This window comes from Tyto alba, unplaced genomic scaffold (genome assembly GCF_018691265.1).
Source record: "Tyto alba isolate M040663 unplaced genomic scaffold, T.alba_DEE_v4.0 Super-Scaffold_33, whole genome shotgun sequence".
Classification (NCBI taxonomy): Eukaryota; Metazoa; Chordata; class Aves; order Strigiformes; family Tytonidae; genus Tyto; species Tyto alba.
In genome coordinates this window covers 4,872,520-4,894,677 of record NW_024881308.1, presented here as the reverse complement: position 1 = coordinate 4,894,677, position 22,158 = coordinate 4,872,520, and the positions used below count along the sequence as shown (strand labels likewise).

General features: G+C 45.7%; 2 protein-coding genes across 2 annotated transcripts in view; both read right to left on the bottom strand.

Annotated features, from left to right (window-relative positions):
- Positions 1 to 277: 277 nt before the first annotated feature.
- LOC122154164 (protein FAM83D-like) lies at positions 278 to 6,196 on the bottom strand. The gene is made up of 4 exons (XM_042801024.1): positions 5,679 to 6,196; positions 2,683 to 2,850; positions 1,620 to 1,744; positions 278 to 1,257 (listed from the first exon to the last, which is right to left on the bottom strand). Exons 1-4 carry the CDS (start codon positions 6,129 to 6,131, stop codon positions 303 to 305), a joined length of 1,701 nt encoding a protein of 566 aa, XP_042656958.1. The 5' UTR covers positions 6,132 to 6,196; the 3' UTR covers positions 278 to 302.
- A 5,892-nt stretch (positions 6,197 to 12,088) lies between these two features.
- Positions 12,089 to 22,158, bottom strand: part of LOC122154178 (protein phosphatase 1 regulatory inhibitor subunit 16B-like) — a 60,514-nt gene continuing 50,444 nt past the window's right edge. Inside the window, exons 4-11 of the mRNA XM_042801194.1 lie at positions 21,091 to 21,236; positions 18,738 to 18,841; positions 18,295 to 18,419; positions 16,158 to 16,283; positions 15,729 to 15,804; positions 14,549 to 14,678; positions 13,662 to 13,830; positions 12,089 to 13,055 (exon numbers count right to left, since the gene is read on the bottom strand). Of these exons, the coding sequence (XP_042657128.1) occupies positions 12,534 to 13,055; positions 13,662 to 13,830; positions 14,549 to 14,678; positions 15,729 to 15,804; positions 16,158 to 16,283; positions 18,295 to 18,419; positions 18,738 to 18,841; positions 21,091 to 21,236 (1,398 nt within the window). The 3' untranslated portion in view covers positions 12,089 to 12,533. The remainder of the gene's footprint in view (positions 13,056 to 13,661; positions 13,831 to 14,548; positions 14,679 to 15,728; positions 15,805 to 16,157; positions 16,284 to 18,294; positions 18,420 to 18,737; positions 18,842 to 21,090; positions 21,237 to 22,158) is intronic.

Here is a 22,158-nt window from a genome sequence, read left to right as displayed (position 1 = left end):
AGTTTACATAAAGACAGAGAATTAGCAACCCCTGAAATCAGTAACAAGCTTACTTTTCAGGTTAAACCTACAAAATTAAAATGAACCTTCACCACTAATGCACAAGAGGAACATGCAAGTAGTTACAGTGTAAATAAACCCCTTTTTTTATTGCTTGAATTGCATAGTATAAAACAAAGTGCTGGAGATTGATGTACACATGTATTAAAAATTAAGAAGTGCTGAAGGAAGTGGAAGAATCAGCAGGTACAAAGTGACTACAATTTGAGACTGGAGCTTGTGTTCTGCACTCAGTGCAGCAATCATTTATTCAGAGAAAAGAGTGAAACGTCCCGGAGGCTGCGCAGGCTGGCACTGATGTCACGCCTCTGTTTTAGATTGCATCTTCCAGTGTAGTGGGGCATGTAGTTTTCAGGCGCACGCCCCCTCCGGGACAGGATACCCACCATGTGGCTAAGCTTCGACCTGATAGTGGAGTAGTGGAATTGCCTCTCTTTATGCAATTTTTGGAAATATTCTGCCCTGTGGCTGCTAGAATATTCAAAGGACCGGAGAGAAGAGAGTGAGCCAGTAGAGCTTGCAAGAGAGCACTGGGATGATGATGAAGACAGTGATCGCAAACTAGAACTTGATACAGCCTTTCCAGAGAGAGAAGATCCTTCTCTTGACAACTTTCTGAGAAGCAGGGGTGTTCCTGTGTACTCCTCTTCCTTTGTCTGTGTCACTGCAGTCTTCAGCAAAACTGAAGTCTGAGTGCCCGTCACTCTAGCAGTGACAGAAGTCTGAGTGCTGGTTTCTGCCGTTACAGCTCTGGTCTGCGTGGCAGCGTTACATGCGGTCACTGCAGGCTTCTCTTCCCACGGGCCAGTTTGAGTCGATGCACTTTTCCGTCCCACTAGGGCCGCTTGATCACTGAGCCGCCACTCTTCGCAGAGGCAAGAATGCTCCAGGTTACAAGGTTTGCCTCCAGGAGTATCTTCAGCCAGATCCAGTTCTTTCAACAGTTTCTTTGGAGTACTAGACAATCTGGCAAATTCTGCTCTCAAGTTGCCTTCCACAGTGTATTCTTTAGGGGACTCTGTTCTGTTCGTCAGGTGATCAAATATCCCACTGTTCCCGCAGCTGGACGGCCATTTAGGGCTGATGGGCATCGACTGGGCATAGAGAATCCTGAACTGGAGGTCAAAGTGTTCAACCACTTGACCTGACAGTAGCAGCAAGTTACTGCTGTTCAGCTTCCCGTCAGACCACGTGAAACTATTGAAAACAAACCAAGATTCACAGTTAATCTCCAGTGTATTTCCACACATACTGTTACAGATAGCAAGACTCAGCTTAGAAGTGCTGTGCATAAGGAAGGTATAAAGTCAATATACAATTCACTCTCTCTTCTTCAGGAAGAACTCTATTTAGCCACAGCCAAATACTTTGCTAGCAACAAGATGTGTAAACCAGTTTTCCAAAGCTGTTTCCAGTTTTGTGTTAGTCCCACTTAGACACAGCTAGTTGACTTGCCACTGGCATTTATTAACACCAGGCAAACAGCAAAGTTAATACATCCTTGCAGAAACTCCCCCTTTATATAGCTTCATCAGGCACCAGCAGACACCAATACTTGCCTGTAGGAGCCTGTTGTCACTCTAATGCCATCAATTAACATGAACTTCTCATGGACTTTCCCAACAATTTTGGCACCTGACCTCATGTAGTATGTGTTCCCTGTGAGAGTCCGAACTCTCATCAGCTGTTTCAGAAAAGAAGGGAAAAAATAACATTAGATTTGCATTCACTTCCAAAAAGTTTTGATTAGCAATTCTATCTAAAAGCAGCTATGTACACTACGAAGATAGGAATGAAAAACTCCCTTACATTGCCTGCATTTGAGTGTTATTAGTTACACAGTGATAAATTTCTGTTAAATTAGGAGAGTCTGTGGAGAGAACAGCCAGTTCTTTAATTACTGCCCATAAAGCTGGGAGTGTTTCCCCATCCAGAGAAACTCTCACTGGGGTGAACATAAGCCTGTCCAAGCCAAGCCATAACACAGTCATGTTAGCTTATTTCAGAGGAATTAAGTGCATCACCTGGGTCACATCATCTAAATCCTTTTAAAAGAAATCAACTATGTATTAGAAAAGAAATTAGATGTTACCAGAGCTTATACCATCCTTGAGGTTTCAGTGTTTCTGTTTCCTTAGCAATCAGTTACTTGAGCCAAAGAATAAAGCTACTTAGATCTTGCAAAATTGAAAAAAAAAAAAAAAAAAAAAAAAAAAAAAAAAAAAACAAACCCAACCTCAAAAAATGCTTAAGAATTGTTGCTTCCTCAGGACAGGAATCACAGTGCACACTCCACCCAGCACAGCAGGCTGCAGCTCCTACGTACAGGTAACACAGGGTAGTAGATGTGCCTTTTCTGCATGGTTTTTGCTGAGTTTGTGAGCAATTTCACATGCTGGATTAGAGACTGAACTGAAACCATGTGATATTCAGCCTTGATCTTGAGAAGCTGAGCACACATTTCAGCAAATGCCCTTTTATATCAGTTATCAAACTACAGGATGCTTTAGTCTTTCAGGGGAGTCTGATGTTTTATAGAAGGGTATCTTTGATATCCATAACCATAAACTGTACCACAAAAAAAATAAAAACAAACCACACCCACCCATATTTCATACTTACACTTTCCTGCTCAGGACAAACTCCCAAATTCTTGCACATTTCCAAGAAATGGGGCAGAAAGTCCTGGTCAAGAAGGATATAGACAGGGACTTTGCGGTTGTTGTAGGCATCCTGAAGGTCACCGAAGATGTCAATATCTGTGAAGGAATCCATCACAAGGGCAATCACCTGCAAGAAAAGTGACAAAACTTGTTCAGCGGCTTCATTTTACACAAGGCCAGATCACTGCCTCCCCCAGCCATTTTGTCCTGCTACTATCATCAAGGCCAGATGCACATTTCTTCGTCCTGCTGCGCAGACCCTGCCAAGTTATAAAGATTTCTATTTTCCTACAACGTTTCTGTAAAATCATCGTGCCCTAGAGTGCAAAGTGTAAGCCTGAAGAGGTTTTTCCTTATGTCTGCTGCTGCTTTTATACACTTTTCACAGCCTACAATAATCTCCTGTAATCTGGCCTTTAGGTAACACTGGGGAAGCCATCGCGCAGCAGAATTGGGAACCCAGACAAGCCATCTCCACTCCTCCCAGCTTGGCATATCTGGTGCAGATAGTCACTGCTTACAGGAGAAGTAGCTCAAATGGCCTCCTCACTGTCACAGCTGAACATCTCACAAACCCCAACTGATTCCTCTTTGCGTTGAAGGAAGGGAATGCTGTCCCTATATAAGCTACCACGAGATAAACTGGCTCTGTGACAACATATAAACCAAATACACTAGTTCCAGACTCTTACTAGATGTAATCTGAGTTTCCAACCCTTATCTTCACAAGAAATCCTTCCACTCACTCAACTCACCAGTTCTTTACAGAAGTCAAGTCCTAAAATGGGAAGATTTTCTCTCAATGGGCCAAAGACAAGATGACAGTCTACATTTATGAACGATCTATCCAGCTAATTCAAGAGCTGCACTGCACACTAATTCGGTGCTAGAACTCTCACCCTTCAAAACCAGGAATACACATAAGTGTGGGGACACAAAGGCATAAGGATGTGGCCTCATGACTTGCTTTTCTAGTCTCTTTCTATTGGACCAGCATCAAGGACAACCATTACAGCCGCCGCAGGTACCTGGCACCTGCCCTTACTGGAGAGAGAAGGGATCCACGCACTGCTGCAACACACCCAAGGTGTAGGTGCATGCAACACAGCTGCTGTGTGTGGCATTGCCTGTACTCGGAGGAAACATTTCCCACAGGAACAGGCCAAGCTTTGCATTCCCACCTGTGCCCTGCTCCCTAAGGCCCCATACGGATGAATTCTTAGGTATAACACACACAGGCACATTGCTATTTCTAGATAAAGTTAGATTATGCTTATGCTTCTTACGTCTCCTGTGCTTTTTTTCACCCATCAAAGAAGATGCTTTTGACAAGACCAGATAAGTAAGTCAATAACCCCCGAAACCAGAATTATTCACACTAAACCCCTTGGAAACACTGGTGCTTTCAAATGACTACTCAACAACACACGTGAGTTCTAATTCCAGAATTAGCAGCTGAAAAAGAAATACACTTCTACTCAAACTGAGCAAAAGTATAGTTATGTTTAGAGGAGAGAGAGAAAACCCTTTTTTCTACACTCACCCACTGGGGATAGGAGAGGCACGATAGCAAGCGTCCCCTTTAGTCACTTCAGCTAACTGCATTTGAGTGAGCTGAGAAGAAACCACACAGCATCTGAACTTTTCCCGTTCCTCACATTAGCCTGAAGAACTCAGACATGACTGAGCAATGTCACACAACATCTGATATTTAGTAAATTAGACAGGGTCAAAACTTGTCTCCATTCTGTGTCCACAAAAACACTCCCTGGATCAGACGTGTACGCGGCAGTGGCAGGAACAGCTTGCCTGGCTCATGGCTCAGTGCAAGGGAATGCATTTTGGCAAGGTGCTACAAGCAAAAACATTACCAACAAGTACAGGTTTTTGAAGAAACATATTTTCATAGCATTTACTCAAGTCACCGTACTGGTCTCATCTATCTGAAAAGGATCCTTTGAGAACAAAGCTTCCTCTGTGACCGTTTCTGGCCAGAAGCCCATCGTTCACGTCATCCTTACACACACCCCAAGCTCCTGCACTCTGAAGCAGGCAGGGACTAAGCTCAGTTGCTGACTCAGGGTGTGCCATGTGCGAGCACGTTACACCCAGAGCCAGGGGTTGCTTCACCTGGCCACCTGAAGAGGAAACCATACATTTAAATTTCAGCTAAGCCAATTGAATGGCTGCTAACAAGAAGGGCGGTTCCCTCCTGGGGATTACAGTTAGAGGCTGTAAAAACATAATGAGTTGCAGAGAACAGTTAGAAATTACTATGCCACATGATTTTTAAGCCACACTCTCCATCAGATCAAAACCATCCACTCCTGTAGGAGGGAAGTCCTGCTAAGAGCAGGTCTGCACACTACTTAGGGCAATTAATGAGGTGAAGAAGGGAGTTATCATGGAGTTATCTCAGTAGGTAACCTTCTTCTATGAGACCTTTTTTTGTGCCATATCCATGAGGGTCAGCAGGAGGTTTCTGCGAGCGGTTCTGGCTTGCAGAGCGCATCAATAAATGAACCTACAATAGGAAACCTTCCGCTTTGAGTAGGAGCCAGATCGGCTGGAAGCCAGCGGGTGGTCGGGCCCGGGACAGCAGCAGCGGGTCCACACGCAGTGCTGGGGCCCGGGGAACTCTCGGCCGGCACCGCCGGAGCACCGTGACCGGGGAAGCGAGGTCCCAGGCTCGGGCCGCTGGCTGCCAGGACGAGTGCCGCTCGTAGTGCGGCTCCGGGCGCGTCCTCCTAAGGAGGCTCCTCTGCTCGGCGAGGGTTTTGAAGCCGCTCGGCCGCGCTGAGCGTCACACCAAAGAGATGCTCATCGACACCGTCCGGTTCGCAGACCCGCTGGAGAAGGGGCCCGGGCAGGACGCTGCTTTGGAGGGGGGGGGGGCTCCGCCGGCACAGCCCGCACCCCCGGGGTCCCCCCGCCCCGCGGCGCGCGGTCCCTGACCTGCCGGGCGGAGCGGATCTGCCGCCGCACCGCCTCCTTGCAGCCGTAGATGCTCTCCCCGCAGCCGGGCTGGAAATGCGCCTCCACCCGCGTCAGCCCGCGGAAGGCGCCGCTGGCGAAGCCCGGCCAGCCCAGCTCCAGCGCCGGCGGCTCCAGGTCCGAGCGCTCGGGGAAGTAGGTGAGCGAGGAGGCGTCGAGGGAGGCGCCGAGCGAGGCCTCGGCCGGCGGCTCCGGGGCGGCGGCGGGCGGCAGGGCGCCCCGCGCGATGGCCTGCACCTCGGGCTCCGAGAGGAACGGCGGCAGCTGCTCCCGCCGCAGGAAGGCCCGCAGCGCCTCGGGGCCGCCCGCCACCAGCTCCTCCAGCGCCAGCCGCTGCGCCTCGCTGTACGGCCCGGGCGGCCGCGGCGGCCAGCGCCCGGCGCCCTCCTCCAGGCACTGCGACGGGTTGGCCATGGCGCGCCCGGCCCGCCCGCCGCGCCGCCCTTACAGCGGCTTGGAGCCCCGGCACCTCCGCGCCGCCTTTATAGCGGCTTTGAACACAAACAGCTCCGCGCCGGGGCCGCCAGTGGGGCCGCCGCGCCCCGCCCCGCGCCCCGGTTGGCTGCGGGAAGGCGGCCCGGCCCCGGCCCCGGGGCGGGACCGGGACCGCGCTGCCCGGTGGTTCCCGGGCTCGGAGGCAGCGGGGCCCGGCACTTCCCTGCTCGGGCCACGGTGGTCGCGCTGGCGGCATCCGCCATTTCGCGCCGAGCCCCTTCCGTGCGGCTCCAAGGCCTGTCCCCGGCCTGTCCCCCGGCCGCGGCCCTCGCTGCGGCGCCCGCCGCGCCCCGCTGCCCCGCCAGGCGGGCCGGGAGCTCCAGGGCCCTCTCGCCTTCGCCCAAATCGGCCCTCCTGAGAAAGTCCCTCTTAATGAAGCGCGGTAATGAACGCTGGGCCTCATGGCTCAGACATGAGAAAAACCCAGAAAAGGCAGTTACAGCTTCGGCTTTCCTGCTTGTCCCTGTCACAAATTACTGCTACCGGCTGAAAAACAAAGTTACACCTACCCACTGCCTGGATTGACTCTTCCAGACAATTCCTGGCTGCACTTACAGTTGAGGAAGAGGCAGGGACATTTAGGCAGAATTGCAAAATGTAAACCAATTAAATAAAAGTCAGTGGCGTTTTTGTATTATTAAAAGAAATTTAATATAATTTTTAAATTAAAAAATTCAATCTATTAAAGACACTGAGTCAGGTGCTAATACTGTCAGACACACCCTTTTGGCATGAGTTTTACATACAGTTTAAGATTTTATGCAGTGCTTCAACATGTTAAGAAACCATCTTCATACTTACAGTAGCAATAAAGTCAATTCCGTACAATATCAAATATCCTTTTTTAAAAAAAGTTTTAAATATATTAGACTCTGATTGCCAAAATGCCATTTTATACACAAAGCTGCTAATACAATATACAGTTCTTACATTATTTTTTCACATAAAATACATTTCATCAAGTTTTATTTGTACATCGCTTACTACTGATCGATGGAATTACGAGTTATTGCAGAAGGCTTGCCATCATTTGTTAATATTCTGTACATGCAGCAGTCACACCAAGCTGTACCACGGTTACCGGCACTCCTGTAGTCCATTCTCACACTGCAATCTAGAGGCTGAAGATGTAGAGGTGGCAATACTAAGGCTGCATCTGTACTGTTGAAAACCCCTTATCTCCCTTCCAGCTGCAGATGCAGCTAATTGCATTGGTCCAGGTTTGGGAACAGGTATCTTGAGCAGAGTCTCCTCTACTACAGCTTCTGCAGTTGAAATACAGCAAAATATTCTAGGTTGTAATTTTGCCATGGCAGATGTTGCCTGAAAAACCCAGTGGTACTGAACTTGCAGGTGGGGAACCGAGAAGTCCATTGCCAGTATGGCCAACAAGAAAACAGCAGAATAAAGCTGAAGAACAACCAGGGACAACAAAGTCCGTTGTACAGACACAGGCAAAACAAAACAAAAAATGTAAATATTAGCTGTGTTCTGTAGTAAGAGGCTAGACCCTGTGGCTACAAGTGTGTTCTGGACTCTGCCTGTAGAGAATTGATATAACAAAGTAGGTCAATGTGATTTGTTAAATTAGAATAAAGATCCTGTGCATTTCCTTTCTGTCTATTTAGGAAGAGAGAACTGGTGATCGTGAGAGAAATTGAAAGAACAAATAAAAACTTAAAAATCTGGCATGGTCTGAACTGTTATCCCTTTGCAAAATAGCCTCCAAGTTAAAACCCAGCACTGTATAGTCACCGCAAACCTTCCAGATACTAGTTTCCGAGTTACCTTTAGCAAGTACAATAAGGCACAGAAATATCCAGACATAAGGAGAACACCTTCCTGCAGAAACACAACAGTTCATCTCTGGCTCACTGGAGATCAGTGCTATTGCTTTCTCAGTTAAGATACTCCTTTTTCATGATATTGCTGATTTAGTTTCAGCAGAGAAGATTTGGGTAAACAGAGCTCCAAGGTTAAAGCAAAAGGACACTAAACAAAAGTTGCAATGCCATTTGGGAGGTTGTAAGTGCTTTCCACCCCATGAAATAAGACCCTGCTCAATGAACTAGAGGATTCACTGCCTCCACTGAGTAGTGCACCAATTCATTATTGCTGTTGCCCTGCCATGCTCTTCTTCCCTACCAGGATTTCCTCATCCATGTGGTTCTTCAACCACACCTGCATGATGATACAGAATCACATCAGCTATAGCCAGTTCTTCCCAAAATTGGGTTTTAAGATTCTGGAGCACCACAGAAGTGAGACTAAGTGGGCTAAAATTGCATCACTTGGTACATGAAATAGAGATCCAGGTCTGATGTCAAACATCAAAGACCCCAGCAATGGTACTTAAGCCCTTATCTAACATTTCAGTGCTGGGTTGAGCTCAGTAAAGTGGAAACACTATTTTGAGAGACGTATTTTTTTCCATCAAAAAAAGTGTTTCAACATGGAAAGTAAGGCTGCTGTCATCAACAAGTTAGTTTGCTAGAAACAGTATGACTTCAGCAGACGGGCAGATTTTGCAAGCAGAAGGGTTATTCTCATCTGCAGCTCTGCCTACAGTAGACCTGTCAATACATCCATGCTCTCAAATCTTTGTGTAGTCTGTATGAACAACCACAACCTTTGGCTTACTGCTAACAAAAGTGGGACTCTAATCTGACCTTGAATCTGTACTTAGGTGTTTATTGAGCCTAAAAACACTGAGTATAGCATTAAAAAGCCCCAAATATTTCTCTAATAAGCCAAGTGCTGGATATGCCAGTCACAACAAGACTTCTAGTTTCTACAGCTGTTTAGCAATATCAAGATCCAACGAAATAGCCAAGTGCCTTCTTCTGTACACCTCAGAGCTTTCCACTGGGATGGCCTTTAAAACTCATAGATATAAAAAAACCACTATTGCTGTAACACTGCTAAATTTTATAATAAAAAGCCCTACTCCTAGAGGTAGGCTCTTACAATGCACATGTAAGAGTATCTATGTGTTTGCTATTCTCCCAAAAGCCTGTTTGCCTCTACAAAATAGTTTACCAGAAGCAGGTTAAATATCCACTTTACAGAACTGCTCATCGCAGACCTACAACCAACCACTCTGGGCGCAGCATTAACTGCCAGCTCCATCCCTGAGCCCCACAGCGGTTTTGTCAGTATTTGCCAGTGCCCCACAGGCAGTGACCATTATATCCCAAATGTCACCAGCACATAAGCATGAATCCATTCTAGGTCACTCTTCAACAGCCTTTGCAAGTCCTACACTGATGCAACTTCAACCCAAAGCCAGTGGCAGATAAATACTTGGTATGGCTGTGAAACATATCCTGGAAAGTTTATCGATGACTGACTCTCTTGCCTGGATAAGAACTGATTGTGTTTGATCAGATACCACTAGACTTCAATGAGTGTGTTTGCTTACAGCAATAAAGCCAGAAGAGCTGTATTGCAGACAATTTTACAATTACAATATAAAGTCCAATTAGGGGAATGTTTTGTAATCTAGAACCTGTAATATCTTTTGCCTATTAGTAAATCAATTGTTGGTTTGTTCAAGATCACAGCTAGAGTGATGAGCTCCTGGAGTTTTACATATATAGTGAAATACCAACGGACTAAAAGCTGTTTGTCTAAAATGGACTGGCTTCCTACAGTTTTAATGTATTAAGAGCTCTCAGTGAAAGCAAGCCTTAAACTACTTAACGCTATTGCATCCAGCAGTCTCCTGTTGGTTAGGTAAGATTCAATATACTTGATAGCACAAAATTGCTCTGAGAAAGAAAAGGGCCCGATGACTCCCTCCCTGGGAGCGAAGGCATCAGCTGGGCCTGAATTTTGCACCACTTACAACCTAGTGGATAGCGGCACCAAAATTAGTTACACTGAGTCCAGAATTCACATTAGGATGGATGTGGTGAGACAATTCTCACCACCACGGGAGAAGAGAGGCATCTGAAACATCATCTCCCCTCATTCAGTAATACCCAGGCTATACTTGGTGTTATCCCAGAACAAGTTTCTCCAGTTAATCAGAAGACCCACTGTTAACCACGCATAGATGCAGTAAAGTCTGTCCAGTTACCAGATCATCTTCTATTAGAGAAAGTCTTTTAAAATCCCTTAAGGTCAAGTCAAGGATAAGATGTATTTTATAGTCTTATATTTAGTATATGTGTTTCAATGATGAAGGAAGCCCAACTTCTCTGAAAGTTTCAAAACATACAAAGAAACCCCCTGCCCTTAACTCAAGTGAGGTTTTTAAAAAACCAGATCAACTGCTACCATTTTCTAATTTGTTCCTAAAACCGGTGAGGGAAGAGAATTGTATCTTCAGAGTCCAAAAGAGTGAACCGTCAGCCTAGTGATAACCTCACAGGTCTGAAAGTGTTTCCTGCACAGCGTGGTTGTGGTGGTGACACACAGCCAGCTCTGCTGCCTCAAGGAGCCAAGAATGAGGAGCCCAGAGCCCCGTATCCTTAATATATCCAGCAATGGGGAGCAGAGTGTAGCACTTAGCAGTCACTGGCAGCCTAATTCAACTTTTTATAGCCCAGAAAAAAGAAAAGGCTGTGTGGATTCCCACAGAGGGAGCGTATGTGTGAAGTACAATATTGATGTCTAGCAGCCACCAGCTAAAAGGAAGATGGGTAGAAGCTGCGTTTGCTGTTGCTTGGCTGAAGCACAGCTATGCGAGGTGGATTTAATCCACTGATGGCTTAGAGACCCAAACAGGCTTATGTTTTCAGAGTTTGGAATTTAAACTGTCCAAGACAACACATATTTATGCATGCAAATAGTTATGTGTGCAACAGCCCCTCTGTGCAGGAAAAGGGTTGAAGATCTACAGTTACTTCTGTAGATACAACTTGTTAATTCAACTGTAGGCAGTTCCTCAGAGTTGTCTCCCAGGGGCACCCTCCTTTCACCTCCCCCAGGTATGCAAAGCCTTAATTTGCTAAAGAGCCAGTTCCAAACCCCCAGGTTATACCGTGCTAGTAGTCTGTCAGAGCTAACACAAACTACACCAAAACACTGATGTTGGTGTGCCAACCACTCTACAGCAGAGAGGCTCTGCCAAGTACTGCATAGCACTGGGCAGCCCCCTTATACATAGAAGCATTTAAGTCTTCTGACAGCTCCTAACCACTGCTTGCAACTTCAGCATGGGAGCTGAAAAACAGACAAAAAAAACCTCCTGCCCTGCTGCAATGTTCAGCTACCAGAGCAATGATTTAACAATTATTTATCAGCCAAAGACTGCAGGTTAATGCAAGTGTTGTAATATCTAGGGAGATTAGAAATGCTTTCATGGCATTTCAAGATTAGTGTCGACAAGCCTTTCCTCTTCATCCCTCCTGAGCCCTGTGGTTCTGGAAAACCAGAAAAAAATCAGAATGCAAAGCATACTGCCCTTAGTATCTGTGTTGAGCATACAGAGTAAACAAACAGAATCAATAGGAAAGAGATCAGCAAAAGTCTTTTCAGTTTTAACAAATTAAGAGTCTAAATAGTACAAATAAGTTTTTTTAAATTACTTATCCCAATATAGACCTTTGTCAGTATTTTATTGCAGTAAAATTCTGTTGCCCGGGCCCCTTATTGCAACATCAGTTTTAAAGCATATCGAGTGAAGCCCGTTCCAGGAAAAGTTCCGCTTCAAACCTGATGGCAGTCTGCAGTGATGAGTTTACATGAGCAGAAAAGGACCCAGCCAGTACACAGTTTTTGATGGTGAGCTGTCACCGCAAGGAGATAACACCTCGCACACTTCCTAAAGCAAGCGCCGCATCTGTGTTTGCTTGTTGCTCAGGCCCTGTAAGTGCTGGATCCAACCGTATGGAGAACAGCTCTGTCCACTCTTGCAAACTCTGTGGGGGTTGATCTCCCCTCCAGGATAAAAGCATCACCCAAGAGTGAAAAAACCTGTCACCTTCCAGAAGCTTGGTGACTTACAGCAAGAGGCTCAGATGCAAAGATTTTAATTCAGATCCCTTCTTTGTTCCAAGGCATCTCATGACTTCCCAAGGACAGGGAGGCAGTGCACCATACCTTCTTTCCCAGGGAACAAGACTAGGGTGACTCTTTTTACATCATATTGATGCACATCCCTTCCTCTCCTAAGAGACTTGCTCCACCTGCCTTATTCATGCAACTGCAGTGGAGGTAACTGGCAGGGTAAAGTACAAATCAGGATGAACGAGGCCGCCACAGTCAGGATGTCCATAACCAAATTCTCCCTTTGGAATGCAAACAACCTGGCTGCTGCAATAGATCCACCCAGCCCATCCACATCTTGTTTCCTCTGTGGTGAGAAACATGAGACTAGGAAATTCTGCAGCACCCATGCACCTTCTCTTCCATTTCTTCCATGGGAGCTTTGAATTTCAAGAGGGGTGGATCGCCACTGGACACTGTGTAATACACTGAGGTCCCATTGGAGCTGTAGGGAGAAGTCCTGGATCCGATTAGGTGCGACTTGGCCTCACCCCCATTCTCGGCAACTCCTCCCACGCCGCTGCCAAAGTGGGTGCTGAGGAAAGGGTGATTGAGGAGTTTGGCTGCAGCCCGCTGCCGCTTAAGTTCGGAGAGCGTCTGATGGTTATGCTCCTTGTAGGCACCCCAGAACTGCTGTGTGTCAGGGAGCCCGGGGTTGCTGTAGGGCAGCACGTGGCCTGGATTACTGTCAGGGTCAGCGTGCATACTCCAAACGTCCCCGTTGGAAAAGGTGTACTGGTAAGTGCTGGCAGACGCCATGAGTCCATTCTGGAGGGGGATCTCAGAGTCACACTGGGTGCTTTTGTTTGATAGCTCCGGAAGGAGGGAAGAGTTCTCCAGCATTGAATTCTGTAACAAGACGACATGAAAGAAGAGCATCTTCCCCCATCCCCCATAGCATGGTTTATCCCCGTGACAACTTCCTAAGCCTGCTCACACTCAGCTTTTCCACCAGACAGGCACCACAGCACAAACACTGAATTTACCCACTAACAGGACTGTGTAATGCTGTGAGCCCCAACCGGGAGCTGGTTCCCAACCAGGAATGTGGAACGTTAACTTAGAAGGACTCACCAGAAAAAAATTTAGATAGATAAGCGTTTGAATATAACATGATAACAAAATTAAGTAACTGCAAAGCAAGATTACATTATTTTGTGATTAGCAGTTTGTTAGCTGTAAAGAGAAATACACACACTATTTTTTTCTGAAATTCCTGGTTCACTAGGGCCATATCTCAAAAAACTACTGATGCAGCTGTAAATCCAAAACAGTCTTTCCACTTGAGTAGGATATCTCAATTTATGCCAAATGAGAATTTGGTCTTTTGCTTATATGTGATGGATGAGTTTTACAAATTTTTCAACCACCTTCCATCCCAGGGCACCCACTGCCATTGAACCTGCACTACCAGCCCTCCTCGGTCACTCCCATAATAGAGAAGAGATTCCTTACGGGGTCTGTATTCTCCTGGTCAGAACGAGTCTCCCCAATTTCTGCAATGAGAACTGAGTTTCTTCCTTCTTCTGCTGCCCCCAGCTGCTGCCAGACAATGGCCTCTTTCTCACACTCCTTCCTGTAAAGGTTTGTTCGGTCCGAAAGGCTGGCCCTCCTCACCACCTTCCTGTGGGACAGGGAAAAGAGGCATCTATGCTGTGAGCAGGACATGACATTTCCTCCTACCCTGTAGCTCTTTCACCTCCCCCTCTCACTTCACAGCCTCTCCCACTGGAATGGAACGTGAATTTAGCTTCCCAGCACCCGCACAAAGCAAAGGCACTACTGTGGATATTAAAGGTGGGAGGAATTTTAAGGAGTTTTAAAGTAGTACTGCAAATCTGCGTTTGATCTTATACAGCTCACCTAATGGATCTACTCTGCAACCACTGGAATAAATGTAGAGGGAAATGGCCCACGGGCTGTTTAGGGAGTTTTGTGGTTTGCTTTGGTGTCTAGTAAACATCTTATGAAGACCTGTGCAAACTGCGTCTGAGCAGAGTATCTTGGTCATGAGACATATTACTGAGAAGCTCAAGTTAATCCACTTGAAGCATTGATTCTCTAAAACAGCACTGGTGATTTAACAGGGTAAATTCTCACCACTTGGTCCTCTGCTCTCAGCAGTTCTTAAACCACAACAGCACAAAGCTATTTTCCCCTCCAAGAAACAATACTTCTTTCTCGTGAAAGAACCACTCTTCAAAGGAGTTCTGCTTTCAGTAACCAAAATTCAGCTTCTGCCTTCGGAAGTTTGTTCAGAAATGACAGACGGGCTGTTGTCCAGGCGCTGATCCAGCCGTGGTTACGGAGCACAGGTGACCTGCAGGGATCAACGCACTTACCCCCGGCTGCCGGTGCTGGAGGTCCTTCGACTCAGGGAGGATTTATGCCTCAGCTGAGACTTCATGATCACATCATGTTTGTGTTTCAACTCCAGAAGTAATACTTTGAATTCTTCCTCTTCACACAGATCTACGGCACACAAACCAAGCCATCAATCAGGCAGTTCAAATGTGGTACCATTAACACCATGTTACTAGCGGTGCCTTCCTAGTATATACAACTACAAGTGCTAGGAGGAGGAGAAGGGAAATTTGAACAGAATATGCTTAGGCACATTCATATCTAAACAAATTCAGGGGAGGCAGAATGGTTTGGACACCTAAACAGAAGCAGAAAAAAAAGAGCTGCTGATTGTGACAGGGGCTCAGCTTTATCTTGATCCAGCTCTTCAGCTAGGTTTTGTCTCATCTCTGTAGCATGCTGGGCCTTTACCCATAAAAGGGTGAGAGATATATTGACCACCGTATCAATGCTTCGAGATGGGAGAAAAAGAAATTTCTGTAATTACAAGACTGCAGCTCCCCTGAATACAGCATTCTTACTTAGACCTCTGAAACAAACAAACAAAAAATTGCAGACAAAACCAAACCAGATCAGGACAGAAGACAAGAACTTTCAACCTTCAAAATGAGGATGCAACAGATTTTTTAATTAAGGCTCAGAAGACCTTTTGCCAAAAGAAAATGTGGCACAAGGTTATAATACACATGGTCATATACTAGTATTTTTACTTCCAATCTGTTCCAAGACTCATGTGTACTTTATTTTTCCCCCAACCCCGTATAGCTTACCACACTGCATTGCATCAAAGCAAAGTTAGACACCCAAGTCTTAGGGCTGCACTCGGCAGCTGCTCAGGTCCAAGACTATAGTGAAAGAGCAGGGAGACTCCCAAGCACAGGTACAGAGGAATAACATGAGTGGAAACACGCAGGAGAAAGACTTGGTGCTTGAGAAATTCCTTCTCCCTTGTTTTTCTGAGCAGGAAGAAGTGTTTTCAGAAGTAACAAAGTAGACACTTTAAAACTTCAGTCCCAGTTAAAGTAACTGCAACTTTGATTCTAAAGACACCTGAAAAATTATGTTAGCGCTTCTGAAAGCACCACATGAAGTCTCCAGCATGCTTAGGTAGAAAAGCTTTTCTTAGAAATTTCTTCTTTTTAAGCTTAATAAGCTTACCTATTGGCATCTCATCCAAAGATGTCCTGGCACTCAAACTAGCCCCATGGGACACAAGCAACTCGGCCATCTGCATCTAAGGAAAGGGAAAGAAAGACAAGTTGATCGAGGTATTTTAGGCAATCACTTTCCTCCTCAAAGCTGAAAAGTTGGAATATGATAAGAAGCAATGGCATGCATGCTCAGCTAGCCTCAAATCATTCTAGTATGTGCATGATGTTAAACGTTCCTACTGCCCAACTGCACAGACATACTCTCCCCAGACTCTCTCAGTAACAGGTTCTTTCTGGAGACCCAAGGACCTCATCTGATGCTGTGCATGGATTCCAGTCCTGGTACAGATTTATTCCATTTGCAGAGTACTCCACCATTTGTCCAGGCAAAAAGAAGTGTCACCCTCCTACACGATATTTGAAACAAAATCATTACCTGTCCCCAGAAAGCAGCAGCATGAAGAGGTTCCCAGCCGTCCCAATCCTTAACATCCAGGCTTGCCCCCTGGTCAAGGAGGACTTCAGCTGCGTGCAGGTAACCATTGGCTGCAGCTATATGCAGCTAGGAGATAAGGAACAGAGCATGAACCACCTGCAAGGACCATGAATGGTTTTATACACCAAGTTTCAGTGGAATTTCTTGGATAACGTCTGAGTCTAGATGTGGACAGACAGCACATTTCACATTTGGCTGATGCCATCAGATCAAAAGCTGTTGTTCCTGTTACTAAAACTCAGTATTACCTGCATGTAATTCTGTTTGGAGAGGAAACTGCTTAACAGTTATTAAAACAACTTCCATATATGGGTTAGAAAAATAATGTTTTCATATTTTAAATTAAGGGCTCTTAAGTGCTTAATGATCTGTAGGGAAACAGTACATCAAAATTCAAGCTTGCAATGGATAACATCATACACTGTAAACTCTGCATTTCTCATGCCAGAAGAACGTCTCCTTTTCTGCACTTACATGCTGTGGATGTGATTTTTTTTGATTACATTTTCAGCCTGCTTTAGTTAGGACTCCCTTTGTGAATTGCACTTCCACTCATGCTATAATTTTTTTCACCATTTGAAAATTAAAAACGTTTTAACCCTTGGCTACTTTTAGTTAAGTGAATTTGATTTTTCAGACATTGGCTTCCAACTACAACCACCACTTTGGAGACATCAATAATAGTCTCCTGTAGTCCCCCATGACACTTCATGTCTATGAAGATTTTCATAACTGCAGTCTGCTGTTGCATCTCTGAGCACAACATTGACCTATGCACTACTCTGAAAGTATGAACTCCACTTGGAGCTCATCCTATTTCAAACTGTGCTGAAGAGGAGGATGAAAGCTTCTTTTCAAAAATTTCCATGTGGATTCCACCACACAAAGTTAAATCCTCACCTGGAAATAAATTCTGATGCTTGCTGGCAGTTCAATTAATTCCAACATAAATTTTATGTCACTAGGTCATACCCTCGAGGGCCATATGAATTAACAAAGAATCACTTGGGGATGATATAAAAAGGAAAGCCAAGAGGGCTGCTTAAATTTATGTATATAATCCTTGTTATAGAGAAAAATGTGTTAAAAAAATAAGCTGCAATAAAAGCTTCAGTCATCCAAGTTTACCTTGGAGGGAGCCCGCTCTCCCCTTATACTCCTGTATATGCTACAGGTGACAATTTAGATTAAGAAACATGAATGCACTGCCATGGTCAGGTCATCAAACAAATGACACCAAGTGGCCTGTAATCAGTTATGTCTGCACCCAAGCATCAAAATGACCAAGGTTGTATGAAGGTCCCAACACGTATAACAGCATTACTGAACTTGCCCTAAGTTGGGACTGCTGTAAGCAAGAATTTAAGAGATGTGTTTGCAGGTGAAAAAGAAGGGAACAGGGCTAGGATTGTTCACCCTTCTCGGTCCATGTGCAGTTAAATCAGATGCCAGCTTGCTTTGTGCTATATATTTGTGTTGGGTGCTCTCCTCTGCCCAGGGGCAGAGGCCATCCTACGTGAATAAACACAGCACTCCATCGACTCTGTGAGCCAGGTGCTATGCAAAGCAGAAAGGAGAGGAGGCAGAAAGTCTCCAGCGTGCCCAACAGTAGATCCTGCTCCCATGAAAACCAGAGGACACTCACAGCTCCTCCGTAGAGTCAGATCAGACTACAGGACAGCGAGAAGCAAGAGGTTACTGGGAGGTCAGCAGAAGTGCTTTGTTCTGCAACTCCTCATTGTGGGATTTTGCACCTCCTTTGGAAGCTGCTGGTTCCAGCCACTGTCAGACAAGACCCAGGAGCTCAGCAGTCGCTGGACAACTGGTAGAGCTCACATGAACAAGGGATTCACCTCACAAGGCACAGGGTTAGACACTAAGTTTTGTCAGCTGTACTCAAGGACCGAGCCTGTTCCTACATGATAATAAACTAAAACAGGGAAAAAGGTCAAAATAGCTTCCTTATTCTTCTCAGTAACTCGTATGTGTTGATTTTGTATAACTCCTGCCACAAGGCAGGTTTCGTAACCTACAGGTTGACGGATGGCAAAACTGAAGCCGCTGCAGTTTCACTCACCAGCGTAGCACCTTGGGCATCAGTCCTGTTCAGATCTTGTCCAGTCGCAAGTATGTCATGAATGTCACAGATCATGACCTGCTCTGGAGCAGCCCGCATCTCATTGATCCTCTCCTGTGTAATTCCTGTTAAAATTTCAGTTAGAGAGAGAAGAATTGGAAAGGGTCTTTGTCTCCACTGGTTGAGTAAGATTAGACTTAATTCCCGGTTGATATGACCTCACATGCTTTTCAGAGGCTGTGTAGCTGAGGGGACTGACAGTTGTCCTTCACCCTCATCATTACTGAGGAATCAGAGAAACTAGACAGGGCCGGGTTCCAAGAAATTACTCCCGGCAGCAGCTCTCTGCTTTTCTCAAGAGGCAAATCAAGAGCTGAGAAACAAGGTAATTTTTAGTACTATACTGACCCATTTTTGTATTTACATTAACTCAGTCTCCTTACCTTGATAGGCCATGCAAGTCTCAATGACATCCAGAGTTGGCTCATCTTCACAGAGGTCATACGGCATGTTGCCATCTGCATTCACTGCCAACAAGTCTGCTCCACTGCAAAGAGAAAGCAGCGTTACAAAAGACAGGACCCTGGACATCTAGAGCAGACAGTGCCAAACACTGGGATAAATGCTTAGCAGAAATTGACTGAGGGTTAATAGCTGCCCAAATGTCACCAAGATTTGTGTGAGGTAAGAAAGATTTGAAGGAAACCCATGGAACTATGAATGGGGAAGATAAATTCCCGAAGTGCATGAAAGGCAGCGTGCTACACCTCTTCCATGGCTGTGGGGCACATGAGCCACTGAGCTGTTCCTGTCCTCTCCTGGTCCTGCCGCTGGGCAGACTGGCAGCTTCTCAGTGATAGAAATGATTGATTTGCTGTATTTCTGGATAATCGTCCCAAGCAACTACCAGGTGCTTGTTATCTGGGCACCTGGCAGTCCCTCAATGAAAAGTTTGCAAGGACCAGAAAAGTTGGGAAAAATAGGGCCTGAATGGTGGAGGAAGCCTTCCATCTAGGCAAAGGCATGTTAGCAAAAAATAGCAATAAAAAAAAAAAATATCCTGACAACTGGTGAATTTTTCTTTCTGATTATCCAAAAGCACTTCTCTAAGTGCTTTAGTGATCTCTGACAGGTCACTATTTGGAAGTAAAATAGCCAGCTAAATTGATCGCTGTCCCTATATTCCCACATAGTAGAAAATTTCCAGCACCTTCTGAACTGCGCCATTTTGGCTAGCTGTTCAATAGTTTCAGGTGAATTCTGATCTATCCTGACAGTTACCAGTCATGGAAGGACAGCAGACAGTATCCATTTGCATTTAGATTCCTGTTTCTTTATATTTTTCCCCCTCTCCCTGAGCAGAGCAAACTACATTGAAATTCACATTTATTTGCAAAGTACCAGCATTAGTTTAATCAGCAAATAAAAAAGCAAGGAACTGGACATCTTTTGTGAGCTACTTCCTCTGAAGGTCTCCAAGGGTTCCAGGTCCTATCAACAGTAACATTGCCCTCAAAGGCAGTGTTTAACCTGTAATTTGATGTGACACCTCCTGTGAAGGACAACTTTGATTGTAGAAAACAAATTAAATCACCCCATTCCTTTAAAGCCCAGGGGAAAACTGTTCCTGACCATGGGATCATTATACTAGGCTACTAGAGTCCAAATAGTAACTACTCAACACAGGGCAGTCTATGACAACTAGGGACATAAATCTGAGTTCTTCCTCTTGCCACCCATCCCCCATGACATTCCCTTATCTTCAGTTAAGAGTCAGGAATGCACTATATTGTTCCACATTTGTATGCTCTGTTTTTATCATTCCCCCCAATCCAAAAATTTCCTAGCCCAAGTTGGAATGTCCTCCAAGGGGTGACTGTTTGCATCCTCTGCTCCACTTCCTTCATTATACAGCCAAAGAAGGGGGGCCAAATTTTCAGTGCTAGTCTCCCAGATGACAGCATCTCAGGGAGAAGTGTCACCCCCCGAGGGAGGAGCAGCAGGCGCTGCTGTGCACAGCAGCATGCTGACGCTCCCAAAGCACGCTCTGCGCTCCACACCGTCACTCCGGGAAATGGAGGGGGGGGCTCCGTACAGCCAGGACCATCTGCTCCAGCCAGGATTCACAGCAGGTGCTCATTAGATGCTGCACGTGGTACAGCTCAAAGCACATCTGGCTTCCTCCTCCTGCTGGCAAGTCTAGAAAAGACTTGAGCTTTAGGGCCTTGGTAAAGTCAAGTGGAAGGTCCAGTGCAAGCACCCTGTGTCACACCACTGGGGAACAAATGCATTAAAGGAAGCTAACTGGTTACTAATTAAGGGCCAGTAAGACAGGTCACAAAGTTCACCCGAGTATTTGAGCTATACAAACACTCCTGTCCTCCTACATCAGTGTCTCTTTGTAGTTGGAAGACCTGAAGTTATGTTTAAGAGCTTGAGGGTGGATCCTGCTGGCTGCTCCTATTTCTACCCATCCAGCAAACATGGTTCAACAAGCACACCAGCATGTACACACTAGAATACAGGCAAGAAGTGGTAAATTTTGGCTAGTTTCCAAATCTTCATAAAACTGAGTCAAGTGACCTAGGGTTTTACCATGTCTCCTCAGCTTTTCTGCTCTTCCTCCTCCACCCCACTGTCCCCCATGCAGGAAGGAGTTTGATGAATAACCTGAAAGCAGGGAATAATCACCACCACTGCAATCTCACAAGGTATTAAGCAGTCTCGGTTTCCATCCACAGAAGCTGTAGGTAGAGTCAGATCTGCAGAAAGGGACAGACACAAAAAGCCACCTACTGCTGGATGAGGATCTTCACCAGGTTGATATGACCACACGTAGCTGCTGCATGCAACGGAGTCCACAGCTCATTGTCCTTTGCGTTGACATTGGCCCCGTGGTTGAGGAGAAGCTTGACTATCTCTTCATAGTTGTCTATGCAGCACTGGTGAGGAAGAGATGCAGACAGATTGTTTTTTTACAAGCTTTGGGAAGATGAGGGCTCATACCTGCTCAGTTGTACCAGGGTACCTGGATGCGGAGACCTACTTTATCCTGCAGTGTTTGGCAACAAGCATCTCCAGCAGAGTTAAGCACCAAACTGAGCACAAGCAGGTCAGAAAGGCACCATGCAGAAGACCTACACTGGACAGACTGAAGGACACTGGTGCTTTACAGGGCCTTCTGGTTCGGGAGTAGAACCAGCAGGGAATCACAGCAAATTTGCACACAGCTTCTGTTCCCCTGGGTCTTCCATATTCAAGAGCAAACATGGCAGAAATTCAACATAACCAGTATAACCACATACCAAGGGATGAGCTGACAAGCTGACATTCCCTTTTCTTAGGGAAAATCCCACACATTGGCATGTGATGACTAAAAATCTTCTCAGCAGCTCACACTACCTACCACAGTTATCTGAAGAGATGCAAGTTGGATTCCCAAAATTATGAGGTACTTCACAGGGCACCCTTCATTTCCTGAAAAATATCAGTATCCTCGATGCATTTACACCACAATCCCAGAGGCAGCCTGCAAGAAGGGCCTCAACAGCTTTCCTTTGGGGAAGGTGGAATTTGCTCTTTGATCCACCTTGTGCTCACTTCTTGACATGAATGTGCATATGATAGAGACACTAAAATAAGATTCATTCTTGTGCAAGAAGCCTGTTCGTGATCTGTCCTACTGCAGACCCACACAGGAGGCTCACAGCTCAGCACCGCAGTATGGGCTTGTAATGGGGCTGAATTACAGCCCACAGCAAGCGTTTTAGCAGCTGAGTGACAAGGACCCTTTATGTATTTGTGTTTACTATTTGTGTATGGAAGTGAGGTTAAAATCATGCCTGTTAAACAGCCAGGTTATCA

Bases quoted from the DNA above. Each gene is read 5' to 3' on its own strand.
- LOC122154164 (XM_042801024.1), bottom strand. From the start codon at position 6,131: ATGGCCAACCCGTCGCAGTGCCTGGAGGAGGGCGCCGGGCGCTGGCCG. The intron at 2,851-5,678 runs GTCAGGGACCGC...CTTTTCTTGCAG, and splicing joins AGATCCGCTCCGCCCGGCAG to GTGATTGCCCTTGTGATGGA. The intron at 1,258-1,619 runs GCAAGTATTGGT...TGTTTTCAATAG, and splicing joins GTGACAACAGGCTCCTACAG to TTTCACGTGGTCTGACGGGA.